Below are 25,162 nucleotides of genomic sequence, written 5' to 3'. Positions count from 1 at the left end.
ATCTTGTTAAGAGTTTCCTGTTTCAATATTTCAACCTGGCTTAGCCATAAATGGGATAGCAGTTCAGGTACTGTGCTTTCTGTCACGTGTCCAGGAGAATCATCTTCACCGTCATCACTGTCACTTCCAACATAGTTCAGAATTTTTTCTTCTTTCTATTTGCTTTCCGTCACACCGACACATAGGTCTTATGGTGACGATGGGATAGGAAAGTCTTAGTAATGGGAAGGAAGCGGCCATGGTCTTAAGATTCATATTGTCCCTAAACGCCATGATTACACTTCAGAATATGACTATACACATGCTTGTGCAATCACAAACCAACTACGCAGCTAGCTTATTATCCTCATCTCTGTAACATATATTTGTGGCAGAAATAAACCAAAGTTGCGTAGGAATGGCTACAATTCAAGGTTGCGCTTATCCGGGCTAACTCTGATATGGTCCAGAGCATGGACACATGCTATAGGCAATAACTTCGATACGGGCGTGAATGTGTTAAAAGCAGAGTGTACACTAAGTGTTCATTAAAGTCTCGTGACCAGAAATATTCATTTCAGGCAAGAAATCAGTACAGCCCTCAGAACTGCCCCTGTACCAGCTTATTCTCTATCTCTCTCTCTCTCTCTCTCTCTCTCTCTCTCTCTCTCTCTCTCTCTCTCATTGGACAGATACATGCTGAAGCGTAACACATGGACACACCTGATGAGCGAGTGAAGATTGGTTCATATTAGATCTCCCGTCATTCACTCTAACACGCACAGAGGGGAAGGTACTTGCTTCCCCACTTGCCCACAAGCCCAAAGGCTCGACCTGGAATATGCTACAGAGAGGGGAATGAAGGAATCACACTGGCTCGTATGTCAATTCATTGGAGTCAAATTCTCCTATTTCTTTGTAATTCCTTTGTGTGAAGGATGGCTGAAATGTTAGCGGTCTTGACCACGACCTTATTGTCAAATACCATAGGCCCTATTAAATTAGTCTACATTAACTTTGCAAGTACTCTCAAAAGAAGAACTGATACATTATGCATTAAAATAGGTATGGATATCAAATTTGGACACAAGAAATTAAGATGAAGGAAGGTAACCTTCACTAAGAACTTAGTAAGGCAATTCATGTTTCGTTTAGACATGCTCTATTTACTAAAATATGATACCATCCTTTTTCTTAATATAATTATGGAAAATGCCCGAGAAATTAAATGGGATATAATGACAAATGGGTTTTTTTTTTTTTTTTTTTTTTGCTATTTGTTTTACATCGCACCGACAGAGACAGGTCTTATGGCGACGATAGGATAGGAAAGGCCTGGGAATGGGAAGGAAGCGGCCGTGGCCTTAATTAAGGTACAGCCCCAGCATTTGCCTGGTGTGAAAATGGGAAACCATGGAAAACCATCTTCAGGGCTGCCGACAGTGGGGTTTGAACCCACTATCTCCCGGATGAGAGCTCACAGCTGCGTGCTCCTAACCGCACGGCCAACTTTCCCGGTCATATGAAAATAAAAGACAGACAATGTTCAAATTGAAAAGACATGTAAATGAAGAATATTCTTCAAAATGCAAAAGAAAATAATGGTAGGAGTTGTATTAAGAACAAATAAAATATTCTTATATCATAGTAAAATGTCTTAAGACTAGAACCGTCGGGACATACGGTATTGTATACCTAGAACCACCAATGCGGTCATTTTGACTGCTGTATTGGAATTATTATTTTTATTCTCAACACGTATAGCAACTCCTTATCATCCTTTAAAATATGTATTACCCAGTTTATATAACCATTATGGGATCTAACATGGAAAAGAAACAAATTATTTAATTGTATTGGAAATTAATATTTTATAAAACAGATCTAATAAACATTGTTTTTACTTCTAATTATTTTAGCCTAAACAGCAAAATAGTTAATAATTATCAGAAAAGAAAATTACTGTAACTTTTTATTTAGTGCAATTTATGACCTGAAACATGTTTGCCAAATCCACATACAACATATTTGTGGAACACTGTCTTTCTTTTCCTTCAGTGTATTTTGCACATGCTGATTCAATTCTGCATCTTTAGAAGCAGGAACTACATACCACGACATTAGTTATGTCATTTGAGCAAGAACCACACACTCGCAGTTTGCACTTTCTGCAGGTAAAACTTGTCTTATTCCTGCATTTCTTCATTTGGCATTGCCCTAACTGTACATTTTCTTCCACAGCCTCCCTAAATTCGGGTTCTGTATGCAGACTTAGGTTTCGATCCCATGTACCCCATACGAAGCTCCTCTGCTAGATTCACGATGTAATTTCGGCGACTGATCTTCCTTGCCACTTTTTTGAAAATGATCCAGGAATTGATAGCTGCCAGGTCAAGAATATTGTGAAATACATGAACAGGCCATTTTCGTGTAGCGGATCAAACAGCATATTTTCTTCCCATTTGATCCACAACGTCAACACCATATTATGTATTATTGTTTCGGGAATCCTTTTGGGATTGGCTTGAAGTTCAACTTCTGAGTGCAAAGTACTGTATAGAAGAATGTTCTTGTTTCATTTACCTTGATAAACTAGAAGTGCGTAATTGGAATGCTTCTGGAGAATTGAGTCATAAAGACTAGCTTTCATAGCCTTCACAGCTTTAGGAATTTCTCTCCTTGATCGTCTAATGGTTCCAACAATACTCTTACCATTACTTTTCAACTTCTTACAAAGTTTCACTGTTGTAAAAAAGTTGTCTGTAGTCACGTTTCACCCCTTCTTTTGAAACAGCTCCATCTACTACACTTTCGGGAAGAGTCTCGTCATGTGGTCTGAGGTCGTCTTTTCCTAGGTAAGGAAACCCATTGCACAGAAACTTCGAGTCAACGTCCACAAGAAGCCAAAACTTAATTCCAAATTTATTTGGTTTGTTGGGCATGTACTGTAAGAATGGATACCTTGTTTTGGTTGGAAAAAGCTGCTCATCCGCAGTCAGTTTTCACCTGGAATATAAGTCAATTGACAATTTTCAATGAATTTGTTCTATACTTTTGATACTAACGCAAATTTATCAGTCTTCAAACATTCTGATCTTGTAGTTATGATGTCGAAACGCAAAAATCTTTGGATTTCTCGAAAACAGTTCCTCTCCATTGTTTCACTGAAGAATGGTGCCCCCACTTTTTAGACCAGAGTTCATTAAGTTCAGTGTTATTGGCTCCAAGAACATCACAAGCATACACTAAGGCAATGAATGCCTCCAGTTTTTCTAAACTTACACCCCACAATTCATCACCTATAACACATTTTGCTTCCGTTTCCGTACAGTGTTTGACGAGTCCACTCCGTGATGCCATTTGTACCTAGTAACATATTACTTGGTCCTGGGAGGCTTGTGTTGATGTGTCCCCCTCTTATTTCCAGCTTTTCGTATTACATTTTCTGCTGCTGTAATAGAATAATTGACAACTTTCAGTTTTTGGCCTATACCAGGCATAATTGCAGTCTAAATACTGAATTTCGGTATCAAAATTGAAATGTTGACATCAAGATAACGTATATCATCATTATAACTTACCTGGTTGAACAATTTGGTTTTCAGCAACATCTGAATCGCTGCCTTCATAATGGACACTTGGTTGGTAGTAACCTTCGTCCGCAGCTTCTTCTCGTAGGCCCTCTACGTCTGAGTCACATTCAACTTCCGACAAATCATCTGGAATGTCGTGCAGTAGAGTGAGCATTTCTTCATCCGTAAGAGACGGTGGTCTACGAGCCATGTTCTGTGACAAGCTGACGAAGCCGTAGAACCAGACTGCCGCGAGAGGGATTAGTGGACAGTTGTCCCAAGGTCGTGATTGGCTCACGGAGAGAGGAGTGATGAGGGAGGCCTTGAAGGGGATTGTGACAGCAGAAGAATGTTCGCTACTCTCAGAGGAGAGTGACCCATTCGTTCTCGTAGCTGCCTTTCGATAAATGAATAAAGAAGAGAATGAGCAATGGCTGTACATAGACTATCCGTTTCATTGTTGTGCTTACATTATTGCAGGAAGAGTAATTATAAACAAATTTTATCTCAACCAGAGGAATAAGCACACGTTCTAACACATTTTATTACGAGAAACAATACAGCGGTCAAAATGACTGCTCCGGCGGTTCTAAGTATACTAATTGCCTACGTCCTATCCAATGATGCAAAATTAATTAAATTTAATATGGATGATTCTGACCGGTAATCAGCAAAAGTCACTGAAGCTCTTTACAATGACAGAAAATGTGGTCAAAATAAGGCTTTGAAAATGTGTAGCGGTCATTTTGATTGCTCCGGCGGTTCTAATGCTAAAGAAACAAAGAAGTGCATTTTGTAAGAAAAAAGTAAATAAATAAAACTAGAGGACTTGCGCTGCTCTGCAGCATTAGTTATAAATAGGTCACATAACTCTTCTTGATATGCCTGGCGTCATATGGTTTTGCCTGCCCTTTTCAGTGGTTTTATGAACATTTAATAAGAAGCAAGTTCCGCTATGCCGCAGTTCGTCGTTAGAATTTATCCATTCTAACGTCATCATGCAGTCTGTTTGGTAAAGAAAATCTATCCATATACTCGCTTTTTTATCCTGCAGTTCTTGATGTAAACCTTGGCACTGTGTTGTAGTTCTATACAGAATTGTTGTCCTGTGAGCTCATAGGTTAGTCACAAAGAAGCTTGTTTTGCCACGCAGAGAACTTTTATAAGATACATGGCATTCACTCTTTCTAGTGTAGCTAGGTTATCCTTCGATAGGTGTTCCCAATTGACGGGCTAAGGCGTATATCATGTGGGGACTGTTTGTATGTAAATTTTTTCTCTTTGCAGCATGCAAGTTATTAGGAATGCTCTGCCATCTGTTGAATATATTTTAGAAGCTGGGAAAGGTTAGAAAATCAAAGAGTATCTTGCAGGGAATAATATTCTTTCATAATCAGAGGAAGTGGCTCTTTTGGCTTGACAGGTAGTAATCAAACATGGCTGTATGCAATGACATTTCTAAGGATGAAAATCACATACATCAGAACATTAATGAAAGTATTAATTGCTCAGCAACCAGTTAATAATTATTATTATTATTATTAGCAACCAGTTAAGTACAGAATATATTGCGGGTAGGGTAAGCCTTCGCCTGCAATTATTGGAGTGATCATTTAATTTGATTTTATGATTGCTCAAAGTTGTCTGAACTTAAAGACCTATCACTGTCTCATGATTTGCTGGCAGCTAATTCCAGAGAGAGAAGGAAAAAAGGAATCCGAACGGTCCGGTAGAACGGACAGATGGATTTGCCAAAGCTGTATATGTATAAAATGAAAAGTAGAGTATAATCTTAAACAATGCACTAGTTTTCTACAAAAAAAAAAAAACCTTTATAGCCATTCAAATAATTGACAGACTGGGCGAGCTGGCTGTATGGTTAGTGGCGTGCAGCTGTGAGCTTGTATCTGGGAGATAGTGGGTTTGAACCCCATTGTTGGCAGCCCTGAAGATGGTCTTCTGTGGTTTCCCATTTTCATACCAGGCAAATTCTAAGGGGCTCTACCTTAATTAAGGCCATGGTCATTTCGTTCCTACTCCTGGGCCTTTCCTATCCCATGGTTGCCACGAGACCTATCTGTGTCAGTGTGATGTAAAGCAAATTGTGAAAAAAGTAAAAAACAAAGTGGAGGGAACCAATCAGAGAAAAACAGAAACTGAATGGTTCTTTATTACTTCGTTAACAGGAAAGATTTTTCATTTCGGGCTTTCAAAATAGCTGTCTTGCCCCCTACTTGTCTTCTTAGGTTGCCCCAATTTTCTGCAGGTTTAAAGGCCCTCTGTGCCCTCTTCTTGGTATCTTCTTATCTAAAAGCACTTTGTGTCTTCTAGTATGGTGGTAGAGTAAAATCAATGAAAACCTGTAACAGTTGCCAAATACAGAAGCATTTTAACATCTCTATGCAACTCCAATATTATAGCAGTATGGAAACACTGAATTAGTGAGATAATTGTATTCATCTGAGACCAATCACCATCGTTATTTGAATGGGTCGAGATGCTGTGTGCTATTCTATATTGCTGTAAATATATTACAGGTCCAGAAGTTATTCAAAAGGTAAAACTTGCTAAGTAGGTCTTCTTCTTCTTCTTCTTCTTCTTCTTCTTCTTCTTCTTCTTCTTCTTCTTCGGCTCTACAGTTCATTGTGAACCTTGGCCTCTACAACAATCTTCCACCATTAATCTCGATCCAATGCTAAAACTTTCCAATTCCTAGAGCTCTTTTCCCATCCATCCATCTGGTTCTCGATCGACCTCGTCCGCTCTGTCCCCCTGGATTTACATTTAATATCTTTTTAGGTACTTTCGTATCACTCATCCGTGCTACATGCCCGGCCCACCTCAATCTGGCTGATTTCACTATTCTTCTAATACAGTGGTTCCCAACCTTTGCCAGCTGACGCCCCCCTTTTCAGATACGGGTGGTCATCACGCTCCCCCCCCCTCCCCCCCCCCCCCCGGTCGCTTCTATAACCTCAGATATACTGACGTGGAGGATAGTGACCTAACCTAATGACACTAGAAAATGAATAATTCCATTATTCAATTCTTTATGAAAAATAATATGAAGTACGCGCTTTATATCTACGACATACTAACTTCATTCTAGCACAATACAAAGAACACACTTCTTTTACAATAAATTCTTCAATTAGTCAACAAATGTCAGTGAGAGGGTTGACACTGTTTTCTCTTGGTAAGATTCGGTATGTTTGGTTTGATATTTGACAGGGAACAGCGGAGATCACTTGCAACATCAAGCCGACAGCGCTGCTTTGTTTTTATGACACTCAGCATTGAAAATCCTGACTCGCATAAATATGTCGTTGAAAATGGGACAATGACACGCAATGCTACTTTAGCTATTTCAGGATACACTGCAAGACAGTTTACCCAAAAGTCGCCCAGTCCTAATATTTTGTAATCATCTTTTAGCTTTGAATCACACTTCAAATCTATGGCTTCTTGGAAGCTGTGCTGGCAGTGCTTCAATGTCAATGGCAAATGGATTTCTTGTTAACATCCAGGATCTGACGAGATATCAGGAAAGTAGGAATTGAATTCTTGTGCCAGGGAATCCAAATGTGACTGAATTTGCATCTTAAGTTTATTACGATGACTTTCATTTTCCGGCAAAATTTCATTAAGGCGGTGAAAGGATGAGAAGTAGTTCAACTGAAGCCGGCGTTTCCATAACTGTATTTTTTTCCAGGAAAGCTCTGATGGCATCATAAGCAAGCATAATATTAGAGTTTTTGCCTTGGAGCTTTAAGTTCAAACTGTTCAAAGCTTCAAAAAAATCGCAAAGATATGCCAATGAGACGATAAAATTGGCATCAGTAAACACTTCATACAGATCGTTCTTACCTTCACCGAGAAGAAATATTTCAACTTCAGACTTTAATTCGAACAGCCGAGCCAACATGTTCCCTTTTGATAGCCAGCGAACTTCTGTGTGGAAAAGGAGAGTTTTGTGATCGGCTTGAAGGTCAACACAAAGGGCTTCAAACTATCTTGTCTGTAAGGAACTTGTCTTCACAGAGTTCACAATTCTTATAGCGACTTTTAGAGTGTTATTAAAATCTTGGGGCAAGGTTTTGGCCGCCAAAGCCTGTCTGTGAATCATACAGTGGGTTCCCATGATGTGTGGATTTTTATCTTTGGCCAATTTGAGAAACCCAGAACGTGACCCGATCATAGCGGGTGCACCATCCGTACATATACCCACTACATTTTCCCAGAAAGTCCATGTTCTTGGAAAAAAACTATCGATGGCAGAAAACACATCACAAGCTTCCGAAGTTGTTTTCAAACATTGGGAGAATAACATTTCTTCTCTTAAAATTCCACTGTCGACAAATCGACAATATACAATCAGTTGACAACAATAGGCCACATGGTTGTTTCATCACACTGAATTGAAAACACTGGAGATGCTTTCACCTTCTCCAAAATTTGCATTTTAATGTCTTCTGACAGTTCTTGAAGTCTGCACTTCACTGTGTTATCGGAAAGAGAAATTTTAGACAATTTCTGCCGACTCCCTTCACCCAAAACTATATTTGCAGCTAATAAAATACACGGCTTTACTAATGTTTCCCCAATTGTGTGTGCTTTTTTGTCCTTGGCAATTAGAAGAGCTAGTTCATATGATGCTTCCACTGCTTTCTCATTTTCTTGGTTAAAAGTACCCGATGAATCTAATTTCATACGTTTCAGTGAGTTGAGTTTAGTTGCAAAAAATTCTGTGGATTTGTCTTTTAAGCCTGAATGATTCGTGTTTAAATGTCTCTCCAAACGCACGGGCCTCATCGCATCGTTACTCAGAACACAGTGGCAGATTACGCATTGAGGCTGTTGTATTCCGTTCCGTTCAACGACTGTGAAGCCATATTAAATGTAGTCATCATTGTACAGTCTCTTCTTGGACATCGTTATCAATTTTAAAAAGTCACAGTATTAAATAACACAATTCACACAGCCGCACTTTTACAGCGAAGCGTACGCAACACTCACAATAAACAACTTGACAGACACGTCCACTGCGAAAGTATGCGAGGCACAGAATCAACAGTCGAAGGGCCTGGCCACTGATGGTCTATCGGCGATGTGTTGTCATGGCCATTACTGCGCCATCTCTGATGGGACAGTTGTACTATGTAGCTCTTGCTAATTTGACTGCAAGGGAAGAATAAGAATGTGTAGGGGTGGGAACAGAGCATTCAAGGACGAGCTACCCACAAAACGAGTCTATATGCCACAGGGTGAGAGGGAAGGAGGAACTTCCACTACATTTGTTGCTTCTGAAACTCCGATTTTCTTTGTTCTTCAGAGTTAATATCGACTCCTGACTGTAGTACATCAATTGCCACTTAAGATCTTTGGTGAGAAAATGTCACTGTTTCAGTAATTGCTGTGGTTAAACATTAATTAGTTGTAGCCCAAAATACCAGTAGGCCTACATAGAATTTCATGCTAACCGTGAAAGCCAGACATGTCATTAAATAAATGTATTATAATTAAGCCTCCTATTATTGCCTTATCTCCTGTTCTCGTTACTAGATCAATTTGGTATAATACCGACATTTATACGATTATCTCCTTCATGTAATATATTTTGTTTATGAGAAAAACCTTGTACAGTATGTAACAATAATATTGGAAAATGAAAGCAACTACTACATCGTTGATGCGTTGAAACATGTCACGTATGGTCATAGTTTACATTCACGCAAGTAGGTCCACAAAGTGTGCAATTAAACATGCGTTGAGTGGTCTTGTTCCCGCACCTGCTCTCAGGCTACATTTTGCTTCTCACAACACAGCAAATTCCTTATTTCACCTCCAACCTCGCGGCTCCGCAGAGGTTTGTGCCGACAGATGGCAATTACGAGTGCTTTTGAACGATTGACTTGGCGCGACAATCACTTGGAGAGATTCGAAAAATGTTTATTACACAAAATTGTAATATTCGAGTTAAAATCACTTCACACACCCCCCCCTGATAAAGCCCCACGCCCCCCCCCCCTAGGGGGACGCGCCCCCCAGGTTGGGAACCCCTGTTCTAATAGGTGGGTCATTATAAATGTTGTACAATTCATGATTGTACCTCCTCCATGTTCCTCTTTCACAGACTGGGCCGATGATTCTTCGAAGTATCTTTCTTTCGAAGGCATCCAGCATTCTAGTATCTTTTGCTGTTAATGGCCAAGTTTCCGAGGCATATGTAAGCACAGGTCTTATAAGTGTTTTATAGATGGTTAATTTAGTGGTACAGGTTAAGAGCCTTGAGGAGAGAAGCCTTGTTAGAGCAAAATAGGCTCTGTTTGCTGCTATTAATCTCTGTTTAATTTCATGAGAGGTATCATTTGAGTAGGTGACTGTCGATCCCAGATATTTAAACTGCTCAACTCTCTCAAAGGTGTAATTGTCCACGGTTATTGAGGGCGTCATGTTCTTACGTGCTTTCCCAGCAGCCATATATTTAGTTTTCTGCTGGTTGATGTTCAGTCCCATTTTCCTACTGGACTGTTCAAGGGCGATGAATGTCTCTTCCATTGCCTTTCGAGTTCTTGCCACTATATATCGTCATAAGCAAGTATCTGCACTGATCTATAGACAATTGTTCCCCTATTCAGGTTTGCATCTCTCATCACCTTCTCCAAGGCAACATTAAAAAGGAGACATGGCAGCGCGTCTCCCTGCCGTACCCCATTTTGAATATTTAATGTCTCAGACGTCATTCCTCCCGTTCTTATACTACTTCGTGTCCCACTCATTGTCATTCTCACCAGCCTTACCAATTTTCCAGGAATTCCCAGTTCAATCATAGCATGGTACAATTGCTCTCAGTTTATACTGTCATACGCTCCTTTGTAATCAATGAAGAGGTGATGCGTGCCAATCCCAAATACGATTGTCTTCTCTCAAATTTACCTTAAGGTGAAAATCGGATCTATAGTGGACTTTCCTGGGATAAATCCACACTGATAAATCCCAGTCTCTCTCTGAACAACTGGGAGAACGGTCAAATAGAATGTTGGAGAATACTTTATATCCCAAGTTAAGTAGCCTAATTCCTCTATAACTATCACACTCAAGCTGATCCCCTTTCTTATATATAGGACGTATAATTCATTCTTCCCATTGTTGAGGCATTTTCTCCTTATCCAATACTGAAGTAGCTATTTTTAGGAAAGTCCATTCCAATTCATTGCCACCTTGCTTGAGCAGTTCCGCTGGAATATAATCTGTTCCTGTTGCCTTGTTATTCTTCAATTTCTTCATGGCAGTTTTCACCTCTTCTAAAGTTGGTGGACCTATATTTTCGTCAGGGTCATTTTCTCCTTGCGCATCAGTTGAGTGTCTTGTTATCATTCTGAAATTCAGGAGTCTATCAAAATGTCGCTGCCATCTTTCACATATTTCTTTTCTTTTCATGAACTGCCATGTGGCATAAAAACTTTCCTTTTTATTATGACAATTTTTTCCACCTTTATAAAGCCATTGAATTTTAAATAACTGCTAAGTTTATTTCCCAAAGAGTGTATTATTATTATTATTATTTTATCCTCAACAACCAAAGTAAAAATAACCTGGCATAAAATAATTATGATCATCAGAGACCCAAGGGCATTTGTAAAACCGTTCCTATGGAGTTATTGTCAGCGCTGATCAAACACTCGAATGCCGTATGTATTGAGGCGGGATTTAATCATGCACGTTTCTTCACAATGAAATTACAGTTGATTGTAGACATGATATGGGCTTTTGGGCTTATGGCGTGTCAAGAAAACAAAGCGAACCTTTTTACGTTTTTGCAGAGAACTTTGCTCCACATCTTCAGAAGAAAATCTCTACTGTTCACGAGGAAGACTTCAAGAACAAGGTTTGAATTTAAGAATGCTTTACTATTGGAGCTGTAGTAGTTCGCTAGTTCATCACTAGGTGGCTCACTGTATGCTGGCACAGCGCTCTAAGTGGGAGCTGATAATATTAAGCTCCAATTAAGATGTTCTGTCACACCGTATGTACGTTAGAAGTAACAGAGAAGACATCAGACGAATCAGGGACGAATGTGGTAGAAAAAATAAATAGAAACTAATAAAATTAAATATTTCTTGTTTCTTGACATGGTGCAAGCCCAAAAACCCGTATCATGTACAGGCCGTAAAAGCATGAATGTTAACAGTCGTTTTCCTTGATTAGGAGAAGCCAGTATTAGCAGAATGTTTAAACATAGAAACATCTTCATCAGTTCCCGAGAAAATGGACTTGGGAGGACCTTTAAGTAACGTCATAAGTCACACCTCCTGGAAGACGAACACATGTGATGTTGCCTTGCTTGCTTCTCCTACATCCTCAGGGTTGGCCACAATATACGCCCAAACGTTACGAGTTTTCCTTTCCACCTGGAATTCTTCTGATCACGAGTGGACAAGAATATCCCTCAAACAGCTGCTGAACTCCGTGAGGCCATTAGACACGAAATAAGCAACAATGGTGAGAATACACTTCGCAGAACGTCGCAGAATACGGTGAAACGAGTACAGTTGTGTACGGATGCTGTGGAGGGCCCTTCCAGCATTTGCTGTGCGGAATCTCACAGCAGAAGTATTGTAACCAGTTTCTTTGCTGACCAAAATCATCTCAAAAAGTTTGTGCCACCTAAGATCACCCGACTTTATCTTATGTAGGTATGTATGTAATCTTGCAATTGTGTATTATCTCTCAATAAGGACATGTGTTCTATTATGGACTCATGACACAATGAAGTAGTTCAGGTTTATACAAAAATGTTCTGCACTTCTTTCGTAGGGAAACATGGACTGGAGGGGAGATATATCAGTATCATTTTGCCACATACCGTATTATTTGATAATATACAATGGTGTAACAATATTAAGGGGACCGAAAAAGGAAATTTCAAATTATGGAAATACTGTAAAACGTCTATGCTTCTGCATAGGAAAACTGTATTATACAAGTGGTGCAAAATATAATTTCTAATCTTTTAAGTTTCATGCTCTTTTACCATACAAGGAGTAATAATGGAAATGATTGCATTTATTATATTTTCACGAACTTTCAAATATCTTAAGCAAAGAATAGTTCTATCAGTACATAGCAACAATAATATAGAACATTATTTTTCAATCTTTTATGTCTTACACAGTTCATCTGTATGATAATGAAGACATTTAATGGAGATAATCATAAATTTAGGTTTTTATTACCAAATGAACCACTGACGTGGAAATATTGTTCAGTCATGGTAACGAACCTGTTGGCAATGGTGGTCGTGATTTTACAAGCATAAAAATTGCAAGGTCATTAGCCCCTATTGAGCAGGGAGATAATTAAAAAAACTACTAAAATGGGTAGAAGAACATGAAGGAATGATTCAAGCTAGTTACATACATATATTTACAAAGTTTAACATAAGTCTAGTATGACATCTATTGATTGCAGAAAATGAACAATCAAGAAGTTAATATAAAGAACCACCTAATCGATACTTTATTTTTTGCCTCAGGCAAAATTGAATATAAATTAACACTTACAGAACATGTTTCGACCACTTAGTGGTCATCTTCAGCTGTATAAAAAAAAAACTAAGATGAAAAAACATTAGGATAATAAGCACAAGTGATACTCTTAGGTTATAATGAAAAAAAAAAAAAAATTGCTGTGTGGACTGTTTGGTAACAGTTCTTTGGTGACTCCTTTGTTATAAAACGGCGGTCACCTGATCAGGACATCTTGCCTCTCGTTCTTATTTGGAAAAGATGTTTATTCTGTGCTGTCCAGATGGTGTCTGTCTTTGAGCGCGACCTAGTGTAGTAGCGATGTGACACAGTCTGACAGTTCGTGCAATACTCTGGAGACAAGGGAAGTAGAGTTCTGTCGTCATCTAATACATCATGTGAGGGAGGAGGAAGATTAGGCTGTGCTTCTGCGATGTCGTGTTTGATTATATCTCTTGTCTGTCTTGTCTGTTTCCTGTCTACCCATTCCAAGTATTTACTGATATGCTCCTATAAGATGTTTTTTAGTTCGTTTGCGTTAAGATTCTGTTCGGCATAGATATCAAGGATAATTAAATAAAAAACCACCTATTCAATACTTTCCACAATGTGGTTATTATCTACATGATTTTATGTAGACTTATTTGGTCAGGTACATGTTTCACCCATTATTTTGGGCATCTTCAGCCTGTAAACAACCTTTAGGTCAAGGTTTGGGACCTTTTTAACCAATATAAACATACTAATATATACACTATATACAACATATACATTATATACAATATATACAAACATAAGTCAATACAGTAAAGTTTTTTGGTCCTAATCTAATATGGAAAATGTCCAAAACTAAAATGGATCTTTTCGGTGAAGAGGATTGCATATCGGGGTTTATGTGACCCCTATATCATATTAAGTACTTGACGTATCGTGTCTGTTCACCGTTTTCTAATTTATCAAGAACGATGTGGATGTTTTCCAGGTTGTTCATTAGACTTCCTTTATTGATCATACAGATGATTTGAAGGTCGTGTCTGATATTAGTGAATTTGTGGTTAGTTTCTTTCATACGAGTTCCCATGGCAGAGAATCTTCTGTATTTTTCTGCATTGACGTGTTCTTGATATCTAATTAAGAAGTTCCTTCCCGATTGTCCCACGCAATTTTTTTTAATACCGAGTACATGTTGGCTTATAGATGCCAGATTCCTGGAATTCATCATCCTTAAGTTTATTAGCTTTATTGTGATTAAAGAACCTATGTTTCGTGTTGTTGGTAGAGAAAGCTACTTCGGTGTTCTGTTTCTTGAATAAGTTGGTGATCTCATAAATCCAAACTAGCTTTCTCTACCAACAACAACACAAAACATAGGTTCTTTAATCACAATAAAGCTAATAAACTTAAGGATGATGAACTCCAGGAATCTGGCATCTATAAGCCAACATGTACTCGGTGTAAAAAAAACTTACGTGGGACAATCGGGAAGGAACTTCTTAATTAGATATCAAGAACACGTCAATGCAGAAAAATACAGAAGATTCTCTGCCATGGGAACTCGTATGAAAGAAACTAACCACAAATTTCCTAATATCAGACACGACCTTCAAATCATCTGTATGATCAATAAAGGAAGTCTAATGAACAACCTGGAAAACATCCACATCGTTCTTGATAAATTAGAAAATGGTGAACAGAATCTTAACGAAAACAAGCTAAAAAACATCTTATACGAGCATATCAGTAAATACTTTGAATGGGTAGACAGGAAACAGACAAGACGGACAAGAGATATAATCAAACACGACATCACAGAAGCACAGCCTAATCTTCCTCCTCCCTCACATGATGTATTAGATGACGACAGAACTCTACTTCCCTTCTCTCCAGAGTATTGCACGAACTGTCAGACTGTGTCACATCGCTACTACACTAGGTCGCGCTCAAAGACAGGCACCATCTGGACAGCGCAGAATAAACATCTTTTCCAAATAAGAACGAGAGGCAAGATGTCCTGATCAGGTGACCGCCATTTTATAACAAAGGAGTCACCAAAGAACTGTTACTAAACAGTCAACACAGCAAATTTTTTTTTTTTCTTCCCATTATAACCTAAGAGTATCACTTGTGATTATTATCCTAATGTTTTTTCATCTTAGTTTCTTCTGTATACAGCTGAAGATGACCACTAAGTGGTCAAAACATGTTCTGTAAGTGTTACTTTATTATTCAATTTTGTCTGAGGCAAAAAATAAAGTATTGATTAGGTGGTTCTTTATGTTAACTTCTTGATTATACTCATCGATACAGTCATGAAATGGACGACTTGTAACACGAAAATGAACAAAAACTTATTTCAAAACATTAAGTTACACACAGTAAATAATGAAGTTGGAAAGAAAAAACTCACCCTCATCTTACAGCGAGTTGTCTTCAGCTTGCGTAGGAAGGAATAGTAGTGTATATTACCAAGCAGAGCCAATGCAGCTCCATCATCCTAACAAAGAAACATACAGAGTATACTGCATAACTGCAAAATTATTTTAATGTCATAAGGAGAAAATAACACTTTCAATTTTTAATATCATACTTTTATAATGTGAAACTAAAAACCTTGCTTATTGCATGTATACTGCTCAAAAAAATAATTTGGTCATGTCTTTAGATGTTCCTAACTACACTGTACAAATACACAGTAGGATGGGGATTGTACTATTATGGCAATACTGTAACACATGCTATTTACATAACAAAGGGCTCCACTGTCATCCAGATGTTTGGGAAGAGTCTGTATTAATTGAGAGGCATCAGTGCTTTAGTTCAAAGTATGTGTAAAGGTTGGTCTACATGGAGTGTAGTATTTACAAGTTATGGCTTATGCGTACCGAGGTAGGCAATGGGAGAAGCAGTTGTCATCAAATGACTTCACTCGTGCACTTACAATGCTTCAAGAAGGCTACCTGCAGAAGGACATAGCAGAATGCTCAGAATATGATTTGGTATCTGTGAAAACATTTCCTGGGGACTGGAAGTGTTGCCAGGCAGTGAGACATGGGCCACCAAAGGAAAACCCCAGGGCAGGATAATTTTGGGTATCTACAAGCTCTCTGAAACTGCCAAATTATCTAGGTCACTGGCGTCTTGTGCTGGTCTCCAATGAATCCCGCTTTGCATTACATTGTTCAGATGGATGTCTGCAAGTCTAGAGAAGACATGGAGGGCAATTTCATCCAACAGCTGTACAATCTACCAATGCTTATGGAGATAGATCCGTTATGGTATGGGCAGGTTTTGATATGAAAACCCTTCTCCACGTCATTCACAATGGATTCTAAACTGCTCAACAGTCCATCGACAAGATCTCAGTGGCACATGCGGTTCTTCATGTGAGGCAACTTTAAGAGAATACAGTAGTTGTACAATAATGCTAGAGAGCAAGATACCAACATCGTTTTAAGATTCCTGTAAGAACACCACATCCAACAAATGGAGTGGCCATTCACAAGTTCTGATCTTAATCTGTCTGATATATCTGTGACCAACTGGAGTAATGCATTCAAGCAAGAAATCCACAATTCCAAACATTTAAAGCCCTTGAAGATGCCCGTTTAGAAAAGTGGGGACATCTGTTTCAACTAAATGTTTAATACATTGTCAGAAGCAAGAAACACTGAAGCTATTGTTCATGTGAGGGGTTGCAATACTCCTTATTAAGACAATTAACACCTAGCCATATTGATGTATGATCAGGGACCTCTTTGTTTATGACATAAGCACAATGACTTTTACCGAGTGTCCAAGAAACACTTTTCATTCCAAATCATAGAGTTGCAAAGAAGGTTTGTTTTCATTGAGTGACTTCATTTCAATATGTACGTGTATCATGGAGGTATCAACATTAAAAAGTTTACCAATTTCTTCTTTGAAAAGTGTATTTTTCCTTTCATAAATGGAAGTCCCAATTAATATCCAGGAAGCACTTACAGGAATAAACAAATGGATAACTTTATCCCAAAGCAGTATTACTGCAAGATAATAGCTTAGTGACCAAAAGCTATAGATTTTTCTAGTAAAAGACAGTCCACAAAAAGCTAAGAGGTAAGTGTTGGGTTGACTAATTAAATCTTTTAAAACATGGAGGTTGAAGGCCGAATGCCATACTGGCTGTCATTTATTGGTTTTCATCATTGTTACTACGAAACAAACTTGCTTTGTGCATTGATCGGTACTGCAGAACAAGATTTGGTTGATACAGCTCTCAGAAGAAAAAAAAACACACAGATGGCAGAAAGCTACAGCTCTACACATCATATTCCTCCTTTCAAATCGTTTCACAGCTATGCCGATTCAACAGCAGAGTGCACGTAATGGCCGCCATGCGTGAACATAGACTGAACAAGTGATTTATACCAACTGAACAGACCTCAGAGATCGCACATGTATGTACAGAGGGCGGCCTAATTATTAGACTCAAGGTGAAAAAAAATTTATACAGTTCATCAATAAAATACTCTTCATTAAACAAACTTAATGCTATTATTATTATTCACTTAATATCTTTGGTATATTTAGAAGGAATTTTTCTGTTATTTGGTTTGTTGTGGTAGCACTGCAGTCAGCTGGTGCTTCATCTTGTGGATTACGAAAATCAGCCTCTTCAGCATGAAGTATTTTATCATAAATATTAAATGAATTTGTGTGGTTTTGGATGTTAAATGCTTTGATTAATTTAGAGAATTATTCTCTTCTGTGTTTTATATACAGGAAACACTAAACAGACATTGTATTTTCAGATTTTAGAGTGAAGTTGTGTCACGAATCAAAAGTGAGGTAATGGGTAAGGCATGTGATTTATCTCCTCAGAAAATAGCAGTTGCGCGTGTTCTTTGGAAAAGACTTACTCGCAGAGGGCCATAGCACAAAAACTGAATATACCCCAAACATCTGTTAGCAGAATCAAAAAACAGTGCGGTAAAGGGCAAGAATACCAATGGAATCGTAGTGGGACATGTGGACGTAGATAAAAACTTAATGACAGAGGCATGAGAAAACTTAAAAATCTTGTCTTACAAAACAGGAAATCAACTAATAAGGAACTCTCCTTCAAGATGCACGAGCATGGAGTGGATGTGTCGCTAACAACAGTGCGAAGAACACTCGGTAGTGAAGGATTTCAAACTTGTCAGCCTCGGAAAAAAGCAAAGATCACTCCTCCAATGACTGAAGCGCCTTAATTGGGCTAGAAGCCTCGAACACGGGACCTCATTACATTGGGAAAAGGTAAATCCTTTTATTTACTTATTTCTATAATAAATAGACATCAAAAGTTCATTTAGAAGGATTAATTACCTGAAGAGGCCCACTGGAGTAAAATGTCACATATTTAGAATTTTTGGAAGTTAATTTTATTGTTATGTGTGGAACCGTTTCCCCCCCTCTTTTTGAGTGTCAGTTTTAAGCTGAATGTTACAAAGGAGTCTGTTTTCCTTCCAGGTGATCTTTACAGATGAATCCATCTTCTCTATTTGTAATTAATTCTCCCAATACATCAAGAGGAGATCAAACGAGGAATGCAATACTGTGTTCAACAAAGTGTTAAACATCCAACCAGTGTGATGGTTTGGGGAATGTCAGTGTGGGGCACTAGAGATATACTGCAGAGGAAACTATGAATCAGTATCAGTACCTTAGGACAGGGCCTCTCAAACGCTCAAAATTTCACGCGTGCATATCGAGGCGCAGAGACTCCGTGCACTGTGCATCGTTCCAAACTCTGTTCAACTCGGCATGACTCGGATGGTGTAGTGCGCTGAGAGCAACGAAGCGTTCGGTGATAGACGGCTTGTTTATCAGTGAAATAGATAAGCGCAAGACAACAACACAATAATGGAGCAACCTGTTCCAAAGAAAGCAAAGACTTCCGAAAGTCCATTTCAACCGAACTGGGAACTTTCGTATTACCTTGTCAGACGTGACGATAAGGCCAAATGCTTAATCCGTGGGACAATAATTATGTGATAAGTTAATCAAAAAGATTTTCCAATACAAAGGATTAGCTCAAATTCTACGAGAATTTGTCGAAGGAAGATTTTCCTAAGCTGCATCGAGAAGCAGCTTATTTCTATATTTCGTTCCACAAGCATATGTGAAAGGTATTTTTTCCTGCTTTGACTTGTACGAAAACTAGATTGCGTGTGAGTTGGCCTATTTCTGATTGTAATGTAAAGAAGGCTCTCAGAATTGCTGTCAGCCGGTCCCTTGTTTCAGTCATAACTGGTATCATTGCAAAGATAAAGGAAAAGAAGAGCTAAAGAAGATAAATGGTCTGTTCAAACCAAATTGAAAGAAGCATGTTTTAACACCAGTAACGTTGTCCCATACAACAGTGTCACCGCTCACAGCACAAACATTTCGCAGTAAGGGGAGGATCAGCGGGGTAGGTGGAGAAGGCGAAGACAGGTGTAGGGGAAGTGGAGTGGGAGTTTGTACTCTGGTCAACCTAGTGAAGTCGTCTCCTGCACCTTGCGCCCGTGCACTGCACGGCGCATGCACCCTGAGAGGCCCTGCCTTAGGGTATTGAAAGAAGTACTTCTGCCAAAAGCAAATTGCTTGTTTCCAAATGGGGAATTTGTCATGATGCAGGACGGAGCTCCCTGTCACACGGCAAAGTCAGTGTTGAATTATTTGGCTGAGGAGGAGGTCAGTGTTCTCCTCTGGACAGGGAACTCACCAGATCTTAACCCTATTGAAAATCTCTGGGCTATAATTAAGATGAAATTGAAGAAGAGTAACATCACTACCAAGCAAGCTTTAATGGAGCGACTTACCGAGATCTGGCATCAGGACCCAGAAATAAGAAAAAACTGTAAATTTGGTAAACAGTATGCCTCAAAGACTCCAGTCTGTTATCAAACACAAAGGAATGCATATGAAGTACTGATCATTGTGTACTGCTGGTGATTACTGTTTTAAGAGGAAGTACAACTAGGCAACCATCCTCTATATAACACTAATAAGAGAGAAAAAAAAAAATGGAAGGGTTCCAACACTTCAAAAAAATGAAGGTATCGGCCAAAGGAAGACGAGGGCCATGAAGGGCGTGAAAATGAATCTCCCTAGCCCTCAGAAACCTAATAGTGTCAGGGTCGGAAAAGAACAAGAGTTAACCAAGGGAGGTATGATAGGATAGATGAAAGTGAGGAGCCTGGCGCAAGTAAGTGGAAGCAATGCCAGGACTCCGCTAAGGTTCCCGTGGTCGCCAACTGACGCTCCATAGTTCATAGCCCCTGGGGCCCCTTTCAGTCGCCCCTTAGGACAGGCAGGGGATACCGTGGGTATTATTCTACTGCCCCCACCCACAAGGGGTTCACTGTGTAGCATTAATTATATAATTTTATGTAAATGACTGGTGAGTTGCAAAATTGATATTGAGTCTAATAATCTCTTATACAAATAATTCTGAACGGCCTAAAAACCAAAAACTCAGTATCAACCATATTTTGTCAGTTAAGATTATACATTGAACTTCTTAACAAAATGAAAAACCTACTTCAGTCCATTTCCATAGTGAGGGATCTATCAATTGTATTAGGAGGATTAAAATGTATGAAAGTGAGCAAGACCTCAATATGTTAAGACTGGCTTTCTTCAGTTGGGATGCTAATGCCAACATAGTTTTAGCCCTATGTAGTTCACTGTGTGTACATTGAGCCTTTTAATGCAGTGGGTTCCCACTCCTTTTCCTTTGGAGCTCATTAATTCAATAAAATTTCCTCAGCACTTAAATTGTTGAGGATAATAAATAAGCTCATTATGTAAAATCAAAATAATACACAATGGATAATTAACAGAAGGAAATAAATAAGAAAACAAAACCATCAATTAATGCAAGATCAACGATGCAATCACAATACCAATCTTTGCACTGTTTGATGGTATGCACAATAAGAAAAATGCAACTGTATAGGTCAGTATAAAAAGGTCCCAACTCCACGTTTTTGTGTAATAATTTAGTACCTGAAAAGCTGCTCAAAACCACAGAAAATATAACAATGCAATCAAAATACCAGTAGATGTTGACTCAAAGTCCCAAATCCAGGAAATGGGACGTTCTACTAACGTATTTTGTTCTGTTCGGTGTTCTCTTGCCTTTGATTTGCGTCACCACTGTTGATTGCTGCAGACTTACTTTAACTGAATTATTTAATAAGATAATCAGCTATGTGGGGAACAACACAGAAAGGAATGTTACAGCAGCAGGTGATTTCAATTTACCAAATGTTAACTGGGAATGAAAAAGCATGATCAACAAGTGGTAAGTAAGTTAATCTCTGAAGGGCAGCTGAATCAGAAAGTGATGAAGCCAACTAGAAGAGGGGAAAATATCCTAGACGTGGTGCTGACAAAACCAAAACCAGATATGCTCTATAGAGAAACTGAATGAGAGACGGTATAAGTAATCACAAAACTGTGTTTGTCATACGGTAGTTAAAAATAAGTGCGATATAAAGGAAGGTTGTAAAAGTAGGACTATTAGGCAATATCATAATTATGGTTGATAGTAGAGGCATGGATTTTTTTAAACAGTATTATGATCTGTGGCAAATGGCAAATTAAAATGTACACAACCTATGGGATGGGTTTTAAGCAACTGTTGAGGAGAGTGAAAACATGTACCATTAAAAGGTAGTAAGGAATGGGAAAGACCCACTACAGAAATAAAGAGATTAACGAGGAGGTGCTGCTTAGAAAACAGGAGTTACGAATGGACATGGAAGTAAGGAGAGATTGAAGGAACTTACTAGAAAATTGAATTTAACAAAAACATTAGTTAAGAATAACATGATGGCAAACAATTAGCAGACATGTGAATTTTAAGGAAATATTGAAGGGTATGTAAAGGTACTTCAATGAGAAGCAGATTCCAGAAAAGGCATTCCAACCAAGCAAGTTGGCCATGCAGTTAGGGTCGTGCAGCTGTGAACGTGCATTCGGGAGATAGTGGGTTTGAACCCCAGCGTTGGCAGCCCAGAAGATGGTATTCCGATGTTTTCCATTTTCACACTACGCTGTACCTTAATTAAGGCCATGCCTAGTTCTCTACCACTCCTAGCCTTTTCCTATCTGATCATCGCCACAAGACCTACCTGTGTCAGTGCAAAATAAAGCAAATTGTAAAAGAGAGGATATTCCAGGGATCATTAATGAGAAAAGGTAGTGTATATGTGAGGACTTACAGAAGAAGTATTCAGTCAGCAGTACATGAAAATAGTTGGATATAAGGAGAATAACCAGTATTTGTAACTTCCTCTACCTGGATAAGTACAGAAATTTACCTATGATAAAAAAGCTAGAAAAGCAGCTGAGATTGATAAACTCTCTAAGGATATACTAAAGGCAATGGGTTGGGACATTGTGTCACATCTGAAATAGATATGAGTAAACAATTTTTCATGACTTTGAGGACTTTCATGACCGTTTCTTAAAATATTTAAGGACTTTCATAATAAGCAATAATGAATTAGAAAAAATGCCCACAACTCGACCTTTTGGCACTTTCAACAGGTATCCCCACTCACATTCTTTCTTTTATTTATTTTTTACAGGTATTTATATTGCAAAACATTTAGCAGGGTAATTATGCAAAAATATTACCCTCCCAATGATACGAGTACACAATAAAAATATTACCTACCTATATTTATTTAGTAATTCATTTTAAATTGGGGATGTCACTATGTTAATTGCAGTATCCATACGTCTTACACTTGAAAAGATATTAAATATTATTCAAAATATGTGGTTCAGAAAGAAAAACAGCAAATCCAATGCACGATGTAGTAACAGAAGGATGAATACAGCAATTTATTACTTCATGGTGGAAAGTGCAAGTCACAGTTGATGGATGGCTCTACCAGGAGAAGCATTTGGTGGAAACCATCCAATAGTGAAGGCAATAATGAGAGTGAGAAACATTCACAGAATAAAGGAAAAAAGAGAGAAGAAAATAGAAGTATGGAAACTAAAAGGTAAAAATGTACAGGATATACTGAAACAACAAATTCCAGCAAAGGAAGGTGGAAGGGTCCAAGTTTAAAGAGATATGTGTAATCTGTGCAGAGCATTTTTTCTGAATACATTAGACACATTTGCAAAATTATTAACTGGTTTGATAGAAGGCAGTTCAGATTCTGGAAAGATTATTCCAGTGAGGCTCAACTTGTAGGACTCCAGCAAGATACAGGAGATATTTTAGATTCAGGAGATCAAATGGACTATTGCCAATGACATAAGCAAGGCTTTCGATAGGGTACATCATGGAAGACTTGATGAAAATGAGGGCTACTGGACTTAGACAAAACAGTCGAATGGGTAGTTACGTTTCTAGAAAGAAGAACTCTGAGAATTAAGAGTACGTGAGGCATTGTCTGATTCTGTATCAATTAAGACCAGGGTCCGACTGGGCAGTATTATTAGACCTTTATGTTATGTATGTAAATGACAGGAGTTAAGAACTGGAATAATAGTGTGGCCAGGATCGACCGACAGGGGGGTTATAATTACATAAAATCAACTTCATGGTCCGTATCGCACTTTAACAGATTCACAACGAAGTATTTTTTATTTTCCACCTTGTATAATATGTATCGACAAGGTGGAAAATAAAAAATACTTAGTTGTGTAGGGGGGTTATAGTTACAAAATGATTGAACATAATGAAGGTGCTTCTGCGTGAGGTGCACGCATACATGAATGTCATTATAAGGACACTGACACAAGTGATTTACGTTGATATTCAGATTGCAGTACCGGTACGCTACAAAATCTTTTATTTAAAATACAGACAAAAACAATACACTCAAGGTCAACAGTTTTACAGCTAATGGTATGTTCAGATTACAATCTAAAATCCAACTTTCGAGGCTTCTAAGAAAATAGATTCAAGAAATCTGTTGGTTTTACACATCTCTAAACATTCAAAAGAGTCAGTCTGTTTTCGCTTGTTTATTGTCAGTTTCTGTTTACTGTATTTTCTTTTGTAAAAATTCCATGGGAAATGGGGGAGGGGTTTAACACCCAGCAACCGCCCACTGACTATGTCCCCGAACTGGAATCACATATCAGGACTTTTGCAGACAATGTTATACTCTACAGAGTAGTAAACAAGTTACAGGATTGTGAGCGACTACAAAAAGACCTCAATAATGTTGCTAAGTGGACAGCAGACAATGATATGATGGTAAACGGGATGAAAAGTCAGGTTGTAAGTATCACAAAAGAAAGTCCTCTCAGTTCTAACCCATTGTTGACTGTGGAATCAGATTTAATTTTCCTGCCAGTAGTTTGAGCATAACTGTCACACAAAAACATGCATAAAATACTAACTAATGAAGACAATTCATTTAAATTTCACATTCATGCCACTGAAAATTATGACTAACCTATACTTCAATCTCTGAATGACTCCTGGCTGTGGAACAAATACTTCATTTGAAATAATTTCAAAAGGAGCATATCCGGATGAAAACATTGCAAGTTCGGGCAGTTGGTAGGATCTAAATTTTTCGTAATTGGTATTTCTGAAACACTGTTGTGCCCACGAAATCGATATATATCAGATGTCTTTATTCTCCTATTTTCAACCACTACGGTTCTTTTTTGTCACTGATCGTGCATGTATGGAAGGATCTGGCGCTGCAATTTCACTCTCACTTTCTTCGATATTATTCGTACTTGAGTAACTTTCACTGTTGCTATCATTAACCTCTAACTCAAATTCATTTTCAAAAATGTAATTATTGCCATAATCATCAAAAAACACTCTCTACAAGTTCTTTCAAACTTGCGATGTTGATTTTTTGCTGCATAATGAATACTCAATACCGAAGAAAATAAACTGTTGTTCAACAATCCCAGTGTCACACAGAAATACAGATAGGATTGTTTATCAACAGTACAAGCCTATATTTCCTTACAGTTTGTATTGTGAGAACTTAGATTCCAAACAGAATCTAATATACTGGGCACAAAAATGAGGGTAACAAATGTTTGACATGCTGTAAAAGTTTTTCGTGGAGCATGAAATCT

General features: G+C 38.3%; 1 protein-coding gene across 1 annotated transcript in view; it reads right to left on the bottom strand.

The window, feature by feature from the left end:
- The window catches only part of LOC136870482 (uncharacterized), a 251,138-nt gene that overhangs the window by 108,499 nt on the left and 117,477 nt on the right, over positions 1-25,162 (bottom strand). The window contains exon 8 of the mRNA XM_068227133.1: positions 15,486-15,572. Coding sequence (XP_068083234.1) covers positions 15,486-15,572 — 87 coding nt within the window. The remainder of the gene's footprint in view (positions 1-15,485; positions 15,573-25,162) is intronic.

Source organism: Anabrus simplex, chromosome 1 (assembly GCF_040414725.1).
Source record: "Anabrus simplex isolate iqAnaSimp1 chromosome 1, ASM4041472v1, whole genome shotgun sequence".
Taxonomy (NCBI): domain Eukaryota; kingdom Metazoa; phylum Arthropoda; class Insecta; order Orthoptera; family Tettigoniidae; genus Anabrus; species Anabrus simplex.
This window is presented reverse-complemented; position numbering and strand designations above follow the sequence as displayed.